This window comes from Athene cunicularia (genome assembly GCF_003259725.1).
Source record: "Athene cunicularia isolate RWA chromosome 12 unlocalized genomic scaffold, athCun1 chr12_part1, whole genome shotgun sequence".
Lineage (NCBI taxonomy): Eukaryota > Metazoa > Chordata > Aves > Strigiformes > Strigidae > Athene > Athene cunicularia.
The window spans coordinates 5,648,311-5,660,615 of NW_020799116.1; the positions used below are offsets into that span (position 1 = coordinate 5,648,311).

Sequence of the window (12,305 nt, forward strand, 5' to 3'; positions counted from 1 at the left end):
TTGCTCCCAAGCTGAGAAAATTTTCCAGGAGATTTTGGGAGAAGGATGGACTGGGAGCAGCTTTGACTCCTCCCAGGACCGTGCAGGGTCTGTAACATTAGGCTGGGCTGTGAGACCGCGACTGCCGGGTGACAAGCTCCTCTTCTCCCCACCAGGTCTTTGGCTTCTTGAACTTTATCCTCTGGGCAGGCAACATTTGGTTTGTGTTTAAGGAGACGGGCTGGCATTCCTCGGGCCAGCGGCATCCTCCAGACACCATGGAGAAGCAGTCCAGCAGCTACAACCAAGGTGGCTACAACCAAGACAGCTACGGGCCATCCGGTGGCTACAACCAGCCAGGCTCCTATGGCCAGGTGGGTGAATATGGCCAGTCCCAGAGCTACGGCCAGAGTGGGCCAACCTCCTTCACTAATCAAATTTAGGGTTCACACAGCACAAGCTCTTGTATCCCTCCCATGTAGAGAGTTTAACAGGTCTCAAGTTTCAGTGGCGTCAGATTTTTAAGGGTTTTACATAAGTTAATACTACAACATGGTGTTTAATGTCAATTGAAGGTCTAAGCCTACCTCCTGAGGCAGATGTGAGGTGGCCGGTGGGCTGGAGTTGGCCTTTTTTTCCCTGAATAGCCAGATGCAGGGGATATGTTCATCGCAGGTGATGACCTGGAGTCAGTGTTGTAGTATGTACTGTAGAGATAACTTTATGGTAGTTTTGTATGTGTTAAGATGGTAGAAGCATTTTGTAGCCTCAAGTCTGTAGTATTTAATATGCATAATATAATTGAATTTCCCTCTGCATTTTGGTGAAAAACAGAAGTGGTTTACTATTATTTCTACAGATTAATCTGTATATCCATGCATGTAACATTGCACCTAAATTTTCCAAACTGCCTGTCTGTGACTCTTCAAAGCATTTGTTTTGGTTATACCTTTTCGTTTCAGAAGATTTTACTCTTATTTCAGTTAACCGAGTCATCCGTAACTTAGTGCATGGATAAGCAGTTTCATACTACCAAATGTCTGGACTGTGTAAATGGAACTTCTCAACTTCTGCCACTACGTTTTGTTAAATGTATGTTTAAAAGAAGTATGCATCTTTTATATATTTTGCAGAGTTGAATATATATGGCTTACCCAAGTTCTGAATGCTTTGTAACTAAAATGTTTTTCCTTGAAATGGCATTCAGTAGTATATATAGTACCTGACTAATGTTTATTCCATTTAACTCAGCTAAGTATTCATTCTATAAATCACTATTTCTATGGATGTTTTGTGAATCTTTTAACGTGAGCTGTGGAAAATAAGGACCAAGTAACTGTGTTATATGTTTACAGAGGTATTTATTTAACTAAGATAACAGAGGTGCAGATATCAGTATATAAAACCACGTGAAAATGCCCTGTTGCTTCATATAGCAAAACATGAAAGCCGCGTGTATCGTTGTGACCTTACAAAGCATAAATATTCCTTTATACCTTCTTATAATAAGAAAACCTTTCTATCCGTGTTGTTTCAAGATTGTTAGATACCCCTCTTTTCTGTCGCTGCTCTGAGCGCTAGCTTGGTGCTACTGGAGAATGTAACTGGATTGACCAAATAACCCAGGCTCAGAGGAACTCACCCTAAAACAGCCAAACTTGTAGCCTGTTCAGATTTCTCCCTGGGAAATTCAGCCCTTCCTCACTACGGCGTATGGGATGCATTGACAACAAAAACAAAAGCCCGAAGCACAATATACTAATCAAAACTGATCATCTGCATTTCTAAATCAAAGTGTATCAGTATATAATCTTATTGTATGAGCTGTAATGTTGAAAGCATCTTAGCTTAAAACAGCTTAGTCTCTTCTATGATTGTTGTAACCAATTTATGGCTACTCGGTGGATGAATCTATATTGTGATATCTATTTGACCCTAATAAAGTTATTGCATACAATGCATGTTTTCAGAGTATGTTAATATTAAAATGTCACTGCAAAATAACTAAGATAACCATTAAAGATAAATATTCTTGTGCTTGACCTTACTGGTCATATTTTTACTGTTTTCCAACACTTTTTTTGAGGATGTTTTTAATGTACTGTGGAGTTCGGCACTTCTAGGGGCATTTGTCATTAAAGGTCAGTATCACAAGTTTAAAAAAAAAAAAATTAAAACTGTGTAATTTAATACATGCCTGCCTCTTTACCTCTCTTTCCACCTGTCAGTAGGACTAGCCCAGTGCTGTGAATTGCTGAAAAGCCAAGTTTGGGCTGCGGAGAGGACAAACCAGAATATCTAAATGTCCTGGTACTCCACATGAGAGAAAAACACAATCTTCTGGGTCAATGAAAAATTTTATTTTGGCTCTCAGTTCTTTTCTTCCTTGTTTTTGGTTGTTTTGTGGGTTTTTTTAAGTTTGGAAAAAGATATAGGCAGGCCAGGAGAAAGTGAAATCTGTGTGTGACAAGGGGTGGGGATGGATGTATGCTCTTCATGCCCCCTCTCACAGAGTCCTACTTCCTTTTTTTTTTTTTTTTGTTAAATCCACTTTGTATTAGTTGATCAGGTATAACCCAGGTTGGTTCATCTAAGCCTCTCCACTAGAAATAGAGTGTCATCTATAGAGTTGACGGTAGAGTGTTTTGTGTCAGCTAGCTTTCTGTTCATGAACTTTTCCACCTGGATCAGCAGGGTCCCAATTCCAAGCTTTTCTGTTCAATGCTAAGGGTTAGAAACTTGTTTTGCCGAGGTTTATTCCTGCATTTCAAACAAGCTGAAATTCTTGTGTAGCCATGTGAGAGCAGGAACTGCAGCTTTCAAACCCTCAGGAGCTGACACCCCTGGAGAAAGGGCAGTTTCTAATACAAGATTGGGAACAGAATTAAGATGATGACTTATTTTGGGTATTATTTGCATAACTCCAAATCTAAAATATTCTCATGAAGGGCAGAGCTGGTGGAAGAGTTGACAAAAGCAGGCACACGTTTTCATGAAAGATTTGCCCTTTGCTTTACCCAGTTGGCCAGATCTTCACGGGTACGTTAGCTGCTTGCTGCCATGCAGAGCTGTTGAGCTGGTTGTTATCCTTTGGGGACTATAGTCTTCACTGTGAATTAGGAGGGATGAAAAATCTCTTCATCTGTAGCTTCTCAGAATAATATAGTATGGCGGCAGCAAAAGTGAAAACAAAAATGATGCATGCACTTGTCTGTGTTATAGAAGAAGATGTATCTGACTGTTTCCTCCGTGTTCCTCTGGATTCGAGTCGTGTCCTTTGGCAATTGTTGAGAAATTGGAAGTTTATTTGATCTGGGAGTAGCGACTGTATAGCAAAGTATTGAGCAGCAAGATGGAAAAGACAGTATTTGATGTTCCCTAGGTTTAAGACAAATACAAAGTAAACTCAAGCATCCTCTGTGAAACTGCTGCTGGCAGACTGATTGCTTTCCTACTTCATCGTTAGTGAGTATCTCTGCCAGTTAAATAACTAGGTCAGCCTGGTTCCTTGATCTTCTGTGCTGTCCCTCCTGTTTCCCCATGTGTTTCTCTTTATAGCCCATTTCTCAGCTACCCAAGTCAGAAACATATTTGCATTATCAGGTGTAGAGGAGAGCCAGGTACCTCGGCGAGTGTGATGAGGATGGTGGGAGCACAGGGTTTTCTCTCCAGGTGCCTCAGAGGCCAAGGAAGAGCCATGCTCACGTGCTTCTTTAGGGTTTCCCCATTGCTCTTGACAATGGGGGAGGGAGATGCACTTTGCAAAGCTGCAGCAACATACCCTCCGTGGGGAGGTGCTGGCGAGAGCAGGGAGCACGGCTCTGGGTACCCAGGGGCTCTGCAGCCGGCTTTGCTCCCTGTCCGGTGCAATAAGGAGACAAGGATGAGTTTAGGTGCAAATCCAGCCCACAGGGCTGTGACCTCACCTGACAGGGTATTTTTTATTGTGCAATACTTTCCTAATGACCGAGCAAATCTCCTTCACCGTGGCTGTCGAGCTGCCCGTAACAGAGCCCTGAGGATGGCCAGGACTTGGAGAAAGTTTGTGCTCCTGTCGCATTAATTCATATTGCGATTGCCTGACCTGATTAGGTTAATTATTTCCAATTTGTATATGCTCTCCATTTGAATGAGCAATTCAGGCTCTAGCCCTGAATTAATCTTGGCTGAAACTCTTGATGTACTGATGAAAAAGGCAGTTGCATGCAACATGCATTGCACCTGTCTATAGTCTGATCTTGGCAATATCTCCAGAGTTTCACAGTTAATATTACAGACAGATAAAGAACTACTGATTAAAAACTGCCATGTATTGTTTCATCCTTTTCTGAAAAAGTTGTTCTCCTATTATGTCATATCACGTCATAAGCATTTAGTCCTCTGTCTACTAGTTTTAACCAGGTTTGGGTCAAAAACTTTATATATATGTGAATGGATGGGCTACGTAGCTTATGCTCCCCCTGCCTTAACTATTCTTTTTCAGGATTTTTTTTTCTTCCCTCCTTCTACTAAACCTAAGAGCTTTTCCTCCTGGAATTTTCTAAGAGCAGCAATAATCTGTATTTTAGTATTAATAGCTGGTGCTGATTATCCCATCATTTGTCAATGCCATACATCCTTAGTATGAAGATCTTAGCATTTTGATATGAAATTTTAATAGTTCAGTGGGGAGCCCTCCCATTTGTTGCATTTAGCTACCAGTTTCTTTTCTTACATCTTTATCGTTGTGTCCTTAATAAGATTTTAGTTTTTTATGAATATAGCTGCATTTTTAGAGTCTAAATGTCCTATAATACAACATTTCTCAGAGGAAAAATTATTTGGTGATAGTATTTTCAGGCTTCCCTCTGAAAATGAATACCGTACCAAAAGTGTTGGCCTCATTCCTTATCCATTAGATTGTCACAGAAATGGGGGGAGATGGGTGCCTGCATGCAGGGGATACCTGCAGCCACTCTGCTCCCTTGACAGGCCCCAGATGAGGCACATTTTTGGCCAAAGTGCTGTACCACATCTGAAAAATACCTAGACATGAGAGGACAAATGATGTTTCCCTGCAGACAGACCAGTTCTAATAGCTTCTCTTAAATGACATTTTACCTGCTCCATCTCAGCAATGGAATTCATAAATATTTTAATCATTCATGACCCCAGAGCTAAATTCCAGGCTGAGCTGAGTTATCCCCCATGTGTGCAGTAGTAGGGTAGATGGGCTGACTCCCAGCCAGGGTCCCCCCTCACCCCAACCCACTGAGCATGCCCTGTGGGGCAGTTCTGCATCCCCCAGACCAAGTGCTGGTCACAGCTTAATTATCAGGCACCGGTCATCAAACTGTGCCCAGCCCACCTGATGCAGATAAATACTGGTGCAGATTTCACACTTGACTAAAATCAAATTGACTATAAGGAGATGTTTTCAAAAAATGGTGATGGCCAAGAGGCAAATGTTCCTGGGACACACAGAGCATCACTTAGGCCATCCCAGCACAAATTTAAACAGCAGCAATATGCACCCAAAAAAGCACAGTGATGGAGAAACAAATGAGAGGAAACACTCTCTCTGTAATTTTATTTATCCCTCTACATTCCCTACCTCTTGGAATAAATGCAGAGGGTCAGGTTTCAGGATGTTTAGCAGTATGTTAGCAAGGGTAAACCAGCTACTGGTGAGCAGGAGCCAGTTAGGCTCTGTGACCAGAGGGGTGCAGTGGCCATCAGTTACCTGACATTTAGGCGAAGTAGCCTGCTTGTTGCAGCAGCAGGGCCATCAATCCCTTGAGCTGGTTAAATTGCCATTAACCTGTGCTGGATTGTGTCTCCTCTTTGCATGCCACCGTGCAGAAGAGGAGGAGAAGGTCCTTCCCCAGCGGGGCTGAGCCCGCTTGCCCGTGGCACACCAGAGGTTGTGGCTGGTTGTTGAGAGACCAACTGCAGCGAGCGCGTTAGACCTGCTGCTTCTGTTAGCTTTTCACACAGTAAGTAATTGATTTCAAAAGGATAGAGCAAGAAGAAATAGAATGTTAGGCTGTGGCAGCCAGTCCTGCTTTGGGTTAAGATGGAGTGGGGGGCTTCTTGGTCTTGGCTCTTTGGAAAAAAACACATCTAGCATGTAAGATCAAAATGACTATATGCAAAGAAATCAAGCAGTAACTCCCTGGGTTAGCAGCATGTCTGCAGCTGCTGAAGTGTTCGCTGAAGAAATGAAACCTGAGTGGCTAATGGTGTGAAGGCACCTTTGGTTTTAGGTGTTCCCTTGTCCCTGCCCAGTGCGGGCATGCCCACACCTGCCCGCGCTGAGTGTCACAGGGTCATCTCCAGGGGAGCCACGGCTCCATCACACACAAACGTTTCACAACATAAATCTTCTTGAATCGCAGAAAGTACTTTAAAAAGGATGGGAAAACTCTGGGAAAAATACCCAAAGTGAAGCGGAGACTCTGGCTTTTTGCAGCAGCAACTATTTTAAGTGAACTGCCTGTAAAGATTTTGCAGTTTTAAGTGTTGGCTTGGGTATTTTATGCAGGCAATATTGTTAACGTGTGAAACATGCTAAAAATTGACCAATAAAAGCACCTGGATATTTCAAACATAAATAGTGTGTATCAAAATAGATACAGAGCAGATGGCCTGGCTCCCCGCACACCTTGCTGACCAGAATACTCAAGCAACACGTACAGCCAAAATCTTGCTGCCTTCAAAGCTGATCACCTGCAAAGGCAAGGGTTATCCTCATGCTACCCTTTGTCTGTTAGGCACTAACGCTCCTGCACATGCTAACCAGTGTGTATTTCCTAGAGGGATAATGTACCCCAGGCTTGCTTGAACTTGTTACTGCCCCAGCAAAGGAAATCACCTGTTCTGGAGCTCAGGCTCTCAAAAGTCGGGTAGATTAAAAAAACTGCGAGCTGAAATCTGATCTACGGTGGAAAGAGCCCAAAACACAGAGGGCTGGGTTTGCCAGCCAGCTCACAGCACTGCCTGTAGCTGATAAACGTGCAAAAGAGTCTGTTTCTCACTCTCATTTTTACCTTGGACACTAAGACCAAACGTCACCATTTTGCGGATTAACCGGGATGTAAGGCTTTTCATGCCTGGTTGTATGGTTCAACAGATGTGAAAGGGAATTATCACTTCAACATGATATCAAGACTCTTTTTTTTTTTTTTTTTTTTTTTTTTTTTTTTTTAGCTGATGGCAGATTACTAAGCCTGAATTCTTGTTTAATTTTAGTGTGTTAATTGATGGGATAATGAGCATTGATTATATGTGTTTTGGCTGCGTCATTGCAATTACAGGCTCTGTTTTATTCATGAGCCAGTCCTAAAGAACGCACTAGAGATCTAAGACAGCTTAAACCTCTCAGAAAAAGGCTCTGAATTGTTTGAGTAATGACACTCTTAGATGGAAAATTAAAGGTTCTCTTTTCCCATGCTTTTTAAGATAATTAAAATCCAGGAACAGTAAGGTGGTGAACATCCTTATTCATTAGCCTTCAGTAATTTAGCTTCTACTAAATGAGGAAAACATTTTAATTCTCTAGGCCATCTGTTGCAGTCTCCTTTGCGTGTCCTGTTACATAAAGTCTCATCCTGGGTAGTTTTAACATCAGTATTGTATCCTTTCACCAGGAATGATGAGCTGCACGAGGTAGTTGAAGTCACTACCTATTAACAGACCACCCTGGAATTGAAATGGCCACTTGGTCTTTTAAACTGAAGTTATCCTGTCTAGACACCTCTAGGCAAACGATCCACAGAAAGGAGACCGTGCACAGAGATAGGCAGCATGACAAGCTGTGTGTTTTCTAATAGCGATATCCATGCCAATAAATAACAAAGTTCATCGGAGCCCTGCCAGTGCCTCTAACGTGCGACTGCGCTGCCATATGGCTCCGTGCTGCTTCTGAAGCAGGCAGTATCCGTTCGGGTGGGAACCGAAGCGGAGGCTCCGTGCTGGATGCTGCTTTGCAAGCGGTTTGGAGGAAGAACAGATCTCTTTCCACTGCACCGGGGGAATAAATATTAGAGCAGCAGCTTGCTCACCTGGGATAAATGCTGGGTCAGGATTTAGGAAACACTTGGTTTCTGACTCTGTCTATAGAACAACTCACTTTATAGCTTGGGGCAAGTTACATTAGTCCACGCTAGAAAGGTTTCCCATTAAAATGATTGTGTGTCTAGCTGAACGGATTCGGTGTCTTAGTTATTCCTGACGCAAAGTTACGTCCCTACAAATCTAAGAGGATTCAGGCTCCACTAGTTTAGTTTGTTTCTGTCAAATTTTTACGTAAAATAAAAGCCACGCTACTTGCCAACCCAGCAGAGCTGCCTCACAAGGGCTGCTTCCGACGGGTGTATTTAGCCAGCTCCGCGATCACCAGGTAGCATTTACATTATTGATAGGGCATGGCTGCGAGCAGGCTGCTCTCAGAGGGCAGAGCCTGAATTCACCTGTTCGCTATTACTCGAGTTGCTTAGAGATCACAAACACCCCAGCCTCGAGATGTGTGGCTGCAGAGCAAGTGTGCTCGGCACGAAGCAGTACTCGATCAATCAGCCAGCTTCTGCTTCCACCAAAAAAAGCCCTTTGGCTACAGGAGGCATGCCCAAGCCGTAAGTCATCACTTTGTTCTTTGCGTCTCTGGTGATCTGCCATTTGTCTTGAAATTCATTATCTGGATGAATTTGTCTCTATCGCAAGCAAACTCTTCTGCTGTGTGTTGGCTGCTCTGTAATTAGTTTGCAGCACTTTAGCAAAAGTAAGCAGGCTTTAAGTTTTAATAGAAAATAGGGAGGTGCTTCTCACAGACGTGAGTCCTGCTGGAAATAAAAGCTCTGTGTCTGCTCCAAACGGGGAGCACTGGTGAGTGGGGGTTGACAGACCCCTCTGCATCTCCCTCGGGATGGGCTCAAAACTGAGAAACCTCTGGAGCTCTTTTCATGTTCTGAAGAAATTACTTGAAGGATGTTGCAATGCCCCTTTCTTAAAATTATTTAACAAGCATTTTTAATAACAACTCCAGGCTACTTGCTTCGGTGAAGAATTAGGATCTGTGTGATGTTGTGTGCTACTTGTAAAGGTCATTTTCCTTCCCACTGAAGGAATGTTAGTCTCCCTTGGGAAGCCCTGAGTTCCTGGGGGATTAAATGAAACAAAAATGAGCAAACTTACTTGTGGAGAAACTATATATACCCACACAATTCACCAGGTGATAACTGTGCCTCTCTTCTCTCTCACTACCAGCATACCTATAGCCAAGCAGCTGGCATCAATAAAAGGTAAGGAGACCCATTTCTTGCCCCTTGGGGGTTCAGATCCTCCAAGGCTATAGCCCAAGTGCAGCAAACCCTGGTGATTTAGCAGAGCTGTGGAGGGCGTGCAGACCCTCGGCTGGTGTAAGGTGAGAGGGTCCCGTAGGTCGCTGTACAATGTGCTCCTGTGTTGATCCATGTCTTCTCTTCTGCTTGCTTTTCTGTTAAAAATCACAACCTAAAATCATCTGTGGTACCTGATGCCAACTGAGGGCTATGAGTGCACAGACTTAGGGATGTGGTTTAGGAGTGGGGGGAATGAATCCAGCCAGTAGAGAGTAATGCTGAAGTGCAATGCTGATGCTCAGACACAAGCATTTCTGTTGTGTCAGGCTCCCCAGATGGGCCCTGTTTTCCCTGATATGGGATCCTGGGAGTCCTGGCCTCATGGTGTAGCAGGTCCTTGCTGGATGCCCAGGGCAGGGATAGACCAGATGGTCCTCACACATCACCCCGTATTACTGCCACAGCTCTGATCAAAAGCTTCCTTCGGGTGTGTTTCCATGGGAGGTGAGGCACGTTGCTGGCCCACTCCAAATAAAATCTGGGCCAGGTCCTCTGTGGGTATAAACAGTTTCAGTCTCATTAACTTTAATGAAACTACACAGATTTCCACCCACTCAGGGTGGTTCTGACAGACTCCTTTCAATTATATCTCAAATGCCCCTTTTTTTCCTGATAGACTGATAACTTTTTCCCCCCCCTCAGCTCTAGGAAAAGGCTCAGAACTTGAAAAAGCTTTTGCTACAGCAGCTTTGGTGTATAACAACTCTGCTGATCCTGAGGGCAAGCTTAGCAAAGCTGAAACCAAAAGCTTGCTGCAAACCCAGTTTTGGGGTTTCATACAGGTGAGGGGGCTTGGGTGAGTGGGTGGCACTGGGCTGGCACTGGTCGGGCGCTTTGGGTGCAGGAGTGACACTTTAGGTTCTGTCCTGCAGCTGGGCAGGCATCAGTCCATGGGGTAATCCCAAGTGAGACTTCAGTGATTTGGCACAAACATCTTCAGTGAATTAGTTGCTTTATGTTGAGCCTGTGTGTAACACAGGACTGGAGGAGCAGCGACAGCAATACACCATGGCTGATGTGCCTGCTTGCACTTTTTTATAGAAAATAGGGAGGAGGGGGAACCAAATAAACAAACAAAACCCCTCAGACAATGACAAGAGACTGTATTTACGGAGAGGAGAAACCCATTGCATTTAGTGAGGCGTTTGGTAGTTTGCCACAGCACTGACCCAGTGCCAGGAGAACCAGCCCTGTGCTGCAGAGACTGGCGGGGCCACTGGGAGAAAGGGGTCAGAAAGCACCTCTCCACTGGTGCCCACCCAGGCTGTCAGTGGCAGCTGGGTATGGTGAGTATATATTGGCACTTGTGGCTATAAACCTCTTACAGGGTGGGGTTTTTTTTCCCCTCCCTAAAAAAAAACAAACCAACCAACAAAACCCCCACAAAACAGTTTTATCAAGTGGTACTAAAAGCTATGTAGGACTGGTAAACAGAGTTCAACTAAGTAAATGGGAGAGATGTTTAGGAGTAAAGACATTCTTAACGAGACCTCTGCTTCCAAGAATAACAAAATCACATGACTGGTTGGGGAGGGGGAATTTGTACCAAATTAGAAACTAGGCACCTTATGGAAAAGGACTTGAAAATATCAATAGCCAATCAAATTTGGAATCATGAGATGTTTTGAAGATTGTTAAGCTAAAAAAATATCCTGGAAGTCTTTTTTTTTTTTTTTTTCCCATAAAGATATATGAATAACAGACATGATACGTAATTTTAATAATCCTTTCCATTCCAACAGTAATGTCCAGCAGAACAGAGAATAGTAGCTACTGAAGTTATGTCTGTAAAATCAACAGTTTCTGGGACCTTCACAATATGTATGCGAAGACCTGTCTTGAATATTAAAGTTAAAAGGGTGGATTGGTTGGTTTGTTGCTCTCTCAGTTTTATCACGACACACGACTGCATTATTTCCCAGCAGTTACCAGCTACTAGTTATCATCACTGTCAGATTTTCAGTTATGATTAGGTGTCGTCTTTTAAAAGATGTGTTCTGGATTCAGGTGGAAACTTTGGGGACTGGTTGTTCTCCTGTCTGATAGTAATAATATGATTGCAATAACATTTCTGTTTGAGTTTCTTGGGATACCTTTAGAAAACCTAATATGAATGTGGATATAAAAACCTGAATGGGAAGATAGAAATATACGTGAATTTTTAGATGTTTCTTTAAGATGTTTTAGATGTTTCTTAAAGAAACAGATGTTTCTTTATATTTTTTTATATGATGCAATAAAAAAGGAATTTCATGCTTAATCTTTTTCTTCTTTTTTTTTTTTTTTCCATTTAAAATTCTCCATAGGGCCAAGAAAACAAACCAAAATACCAGGAAATAATTTCTGCCCTGGATGAGGAGTCAGAGAACAAAATTGATTTTGAAGATTTCATGATCTTGTTAGTCAGTCTCACTCTAATGTCTGACCTGCTGCAGGAGATCAAAAATATGAAAACCACAAAATGATCAGTGCTTTTAAAGAAGAAATGGCTCGGCACTTTCTAAGGGAAGCAGGAGTGAACCACACACAGAGATAACACCAAGTGCCTGGATACCCTGTGCTTGTCCTTTTTAAATGGAATAAATACTTCTACAAACCTGGCTGAACTCACTCCTCTGTAGAAACTGTATGTAGAGTGAAATATTGATGCTCAGGGCTTCGTGTCCACTACATACATGCTTTGGGAGGGTGTGCTGGTGCGTCCCCAGGCCCCAACACCAGTTAGTGGATGGGTGCAGCCCCCAGCCCAGCTTAATGCCCAGGAAAGGCAGCCCAGGCTCTCACAGATTTCTCCATCATCTCCCTCACCACTGCAGGGGTGCGATGGGGAGACCACCGCAAAAATGTGCGGCCCCATCTCTTCAGGGCAGCAGCATGCATGGCAGGGCTGGTCAGCTCCCCAGGGCTCTCCCAGTTACCCCAGCGTGCTTCAGCCCCGAGCAGTGACAC

The 12,305-nt window shown here is 43.4% G+C and overlaps 2 protein-coding genes across 3 annotated transcripts in view; both read left to right on the top strand.

The window, feature by feature from the left end:
* Positions 1-1,940, top strand: part of SYNPR (synaptoporin) — a 110,533-nt gene extending 108,593 nt beyond the window's left edge. For both annotated transcript variants that reach the window (XM_026857244.1, XM_026857246.1), the window contains exon 5: positions 156-1,940. In XM_026857244.1, the coding sequence (XP_026713045.1) occupies positions 156-422 (267 nt within the window). In that variant the 3' untranslated portion in view covers positions 423-1,940. The remainder of the gene's footprint in view (positions 1-155) is intronic.
* A 5,775-nt stretch (positions 1,941-7,715) lies between these two features.
* Positions 7,716-11,935, top strand: SNTN (sentan, cilia apical structure protein). Its single transcript, XM_026857247.1, has 4 exons — positions 7,716-8,591; positions 9,223-9,257; positions 9,999-10,138; positions 11,663-11,935. Exons 1-4 carry the CDS (start codon positions 8,482-8,484, stop codon positions 11,819-11,821), a joined length of 444 nt encoding a protein of 147 aa, XP_026713048.1. The 5' UTR covers positions 7,716-8,481; the 3' UTR covers positions 11,822-11,935.
* Positions 11,936-12,305: the final 370 nt, after the last annotated feature.

Coding starts and splice junctions, on each gene's coding strand:
- SNTN (XM_026857247.1), top strand. CDS start 8,482: ATGTGTGGCTGCAGAGCAAGTGTGCTCGGCACGAAGCAGTACTCGATC. Junction 8,592..9,222: donor ACAGGAGGCATGCCCAAGCC/GTAAGTCATCAC, acceptor TCTCACTACCAG/CATACCTATAGCCAAGCAGC. Junction 10,139..11,662: donor AGTTTTGGGGTTTCATACAG/GTGAGGGGGCTT, acceptor AATTCTCCATAG/GGCCAAGAAAACAAACCAAA.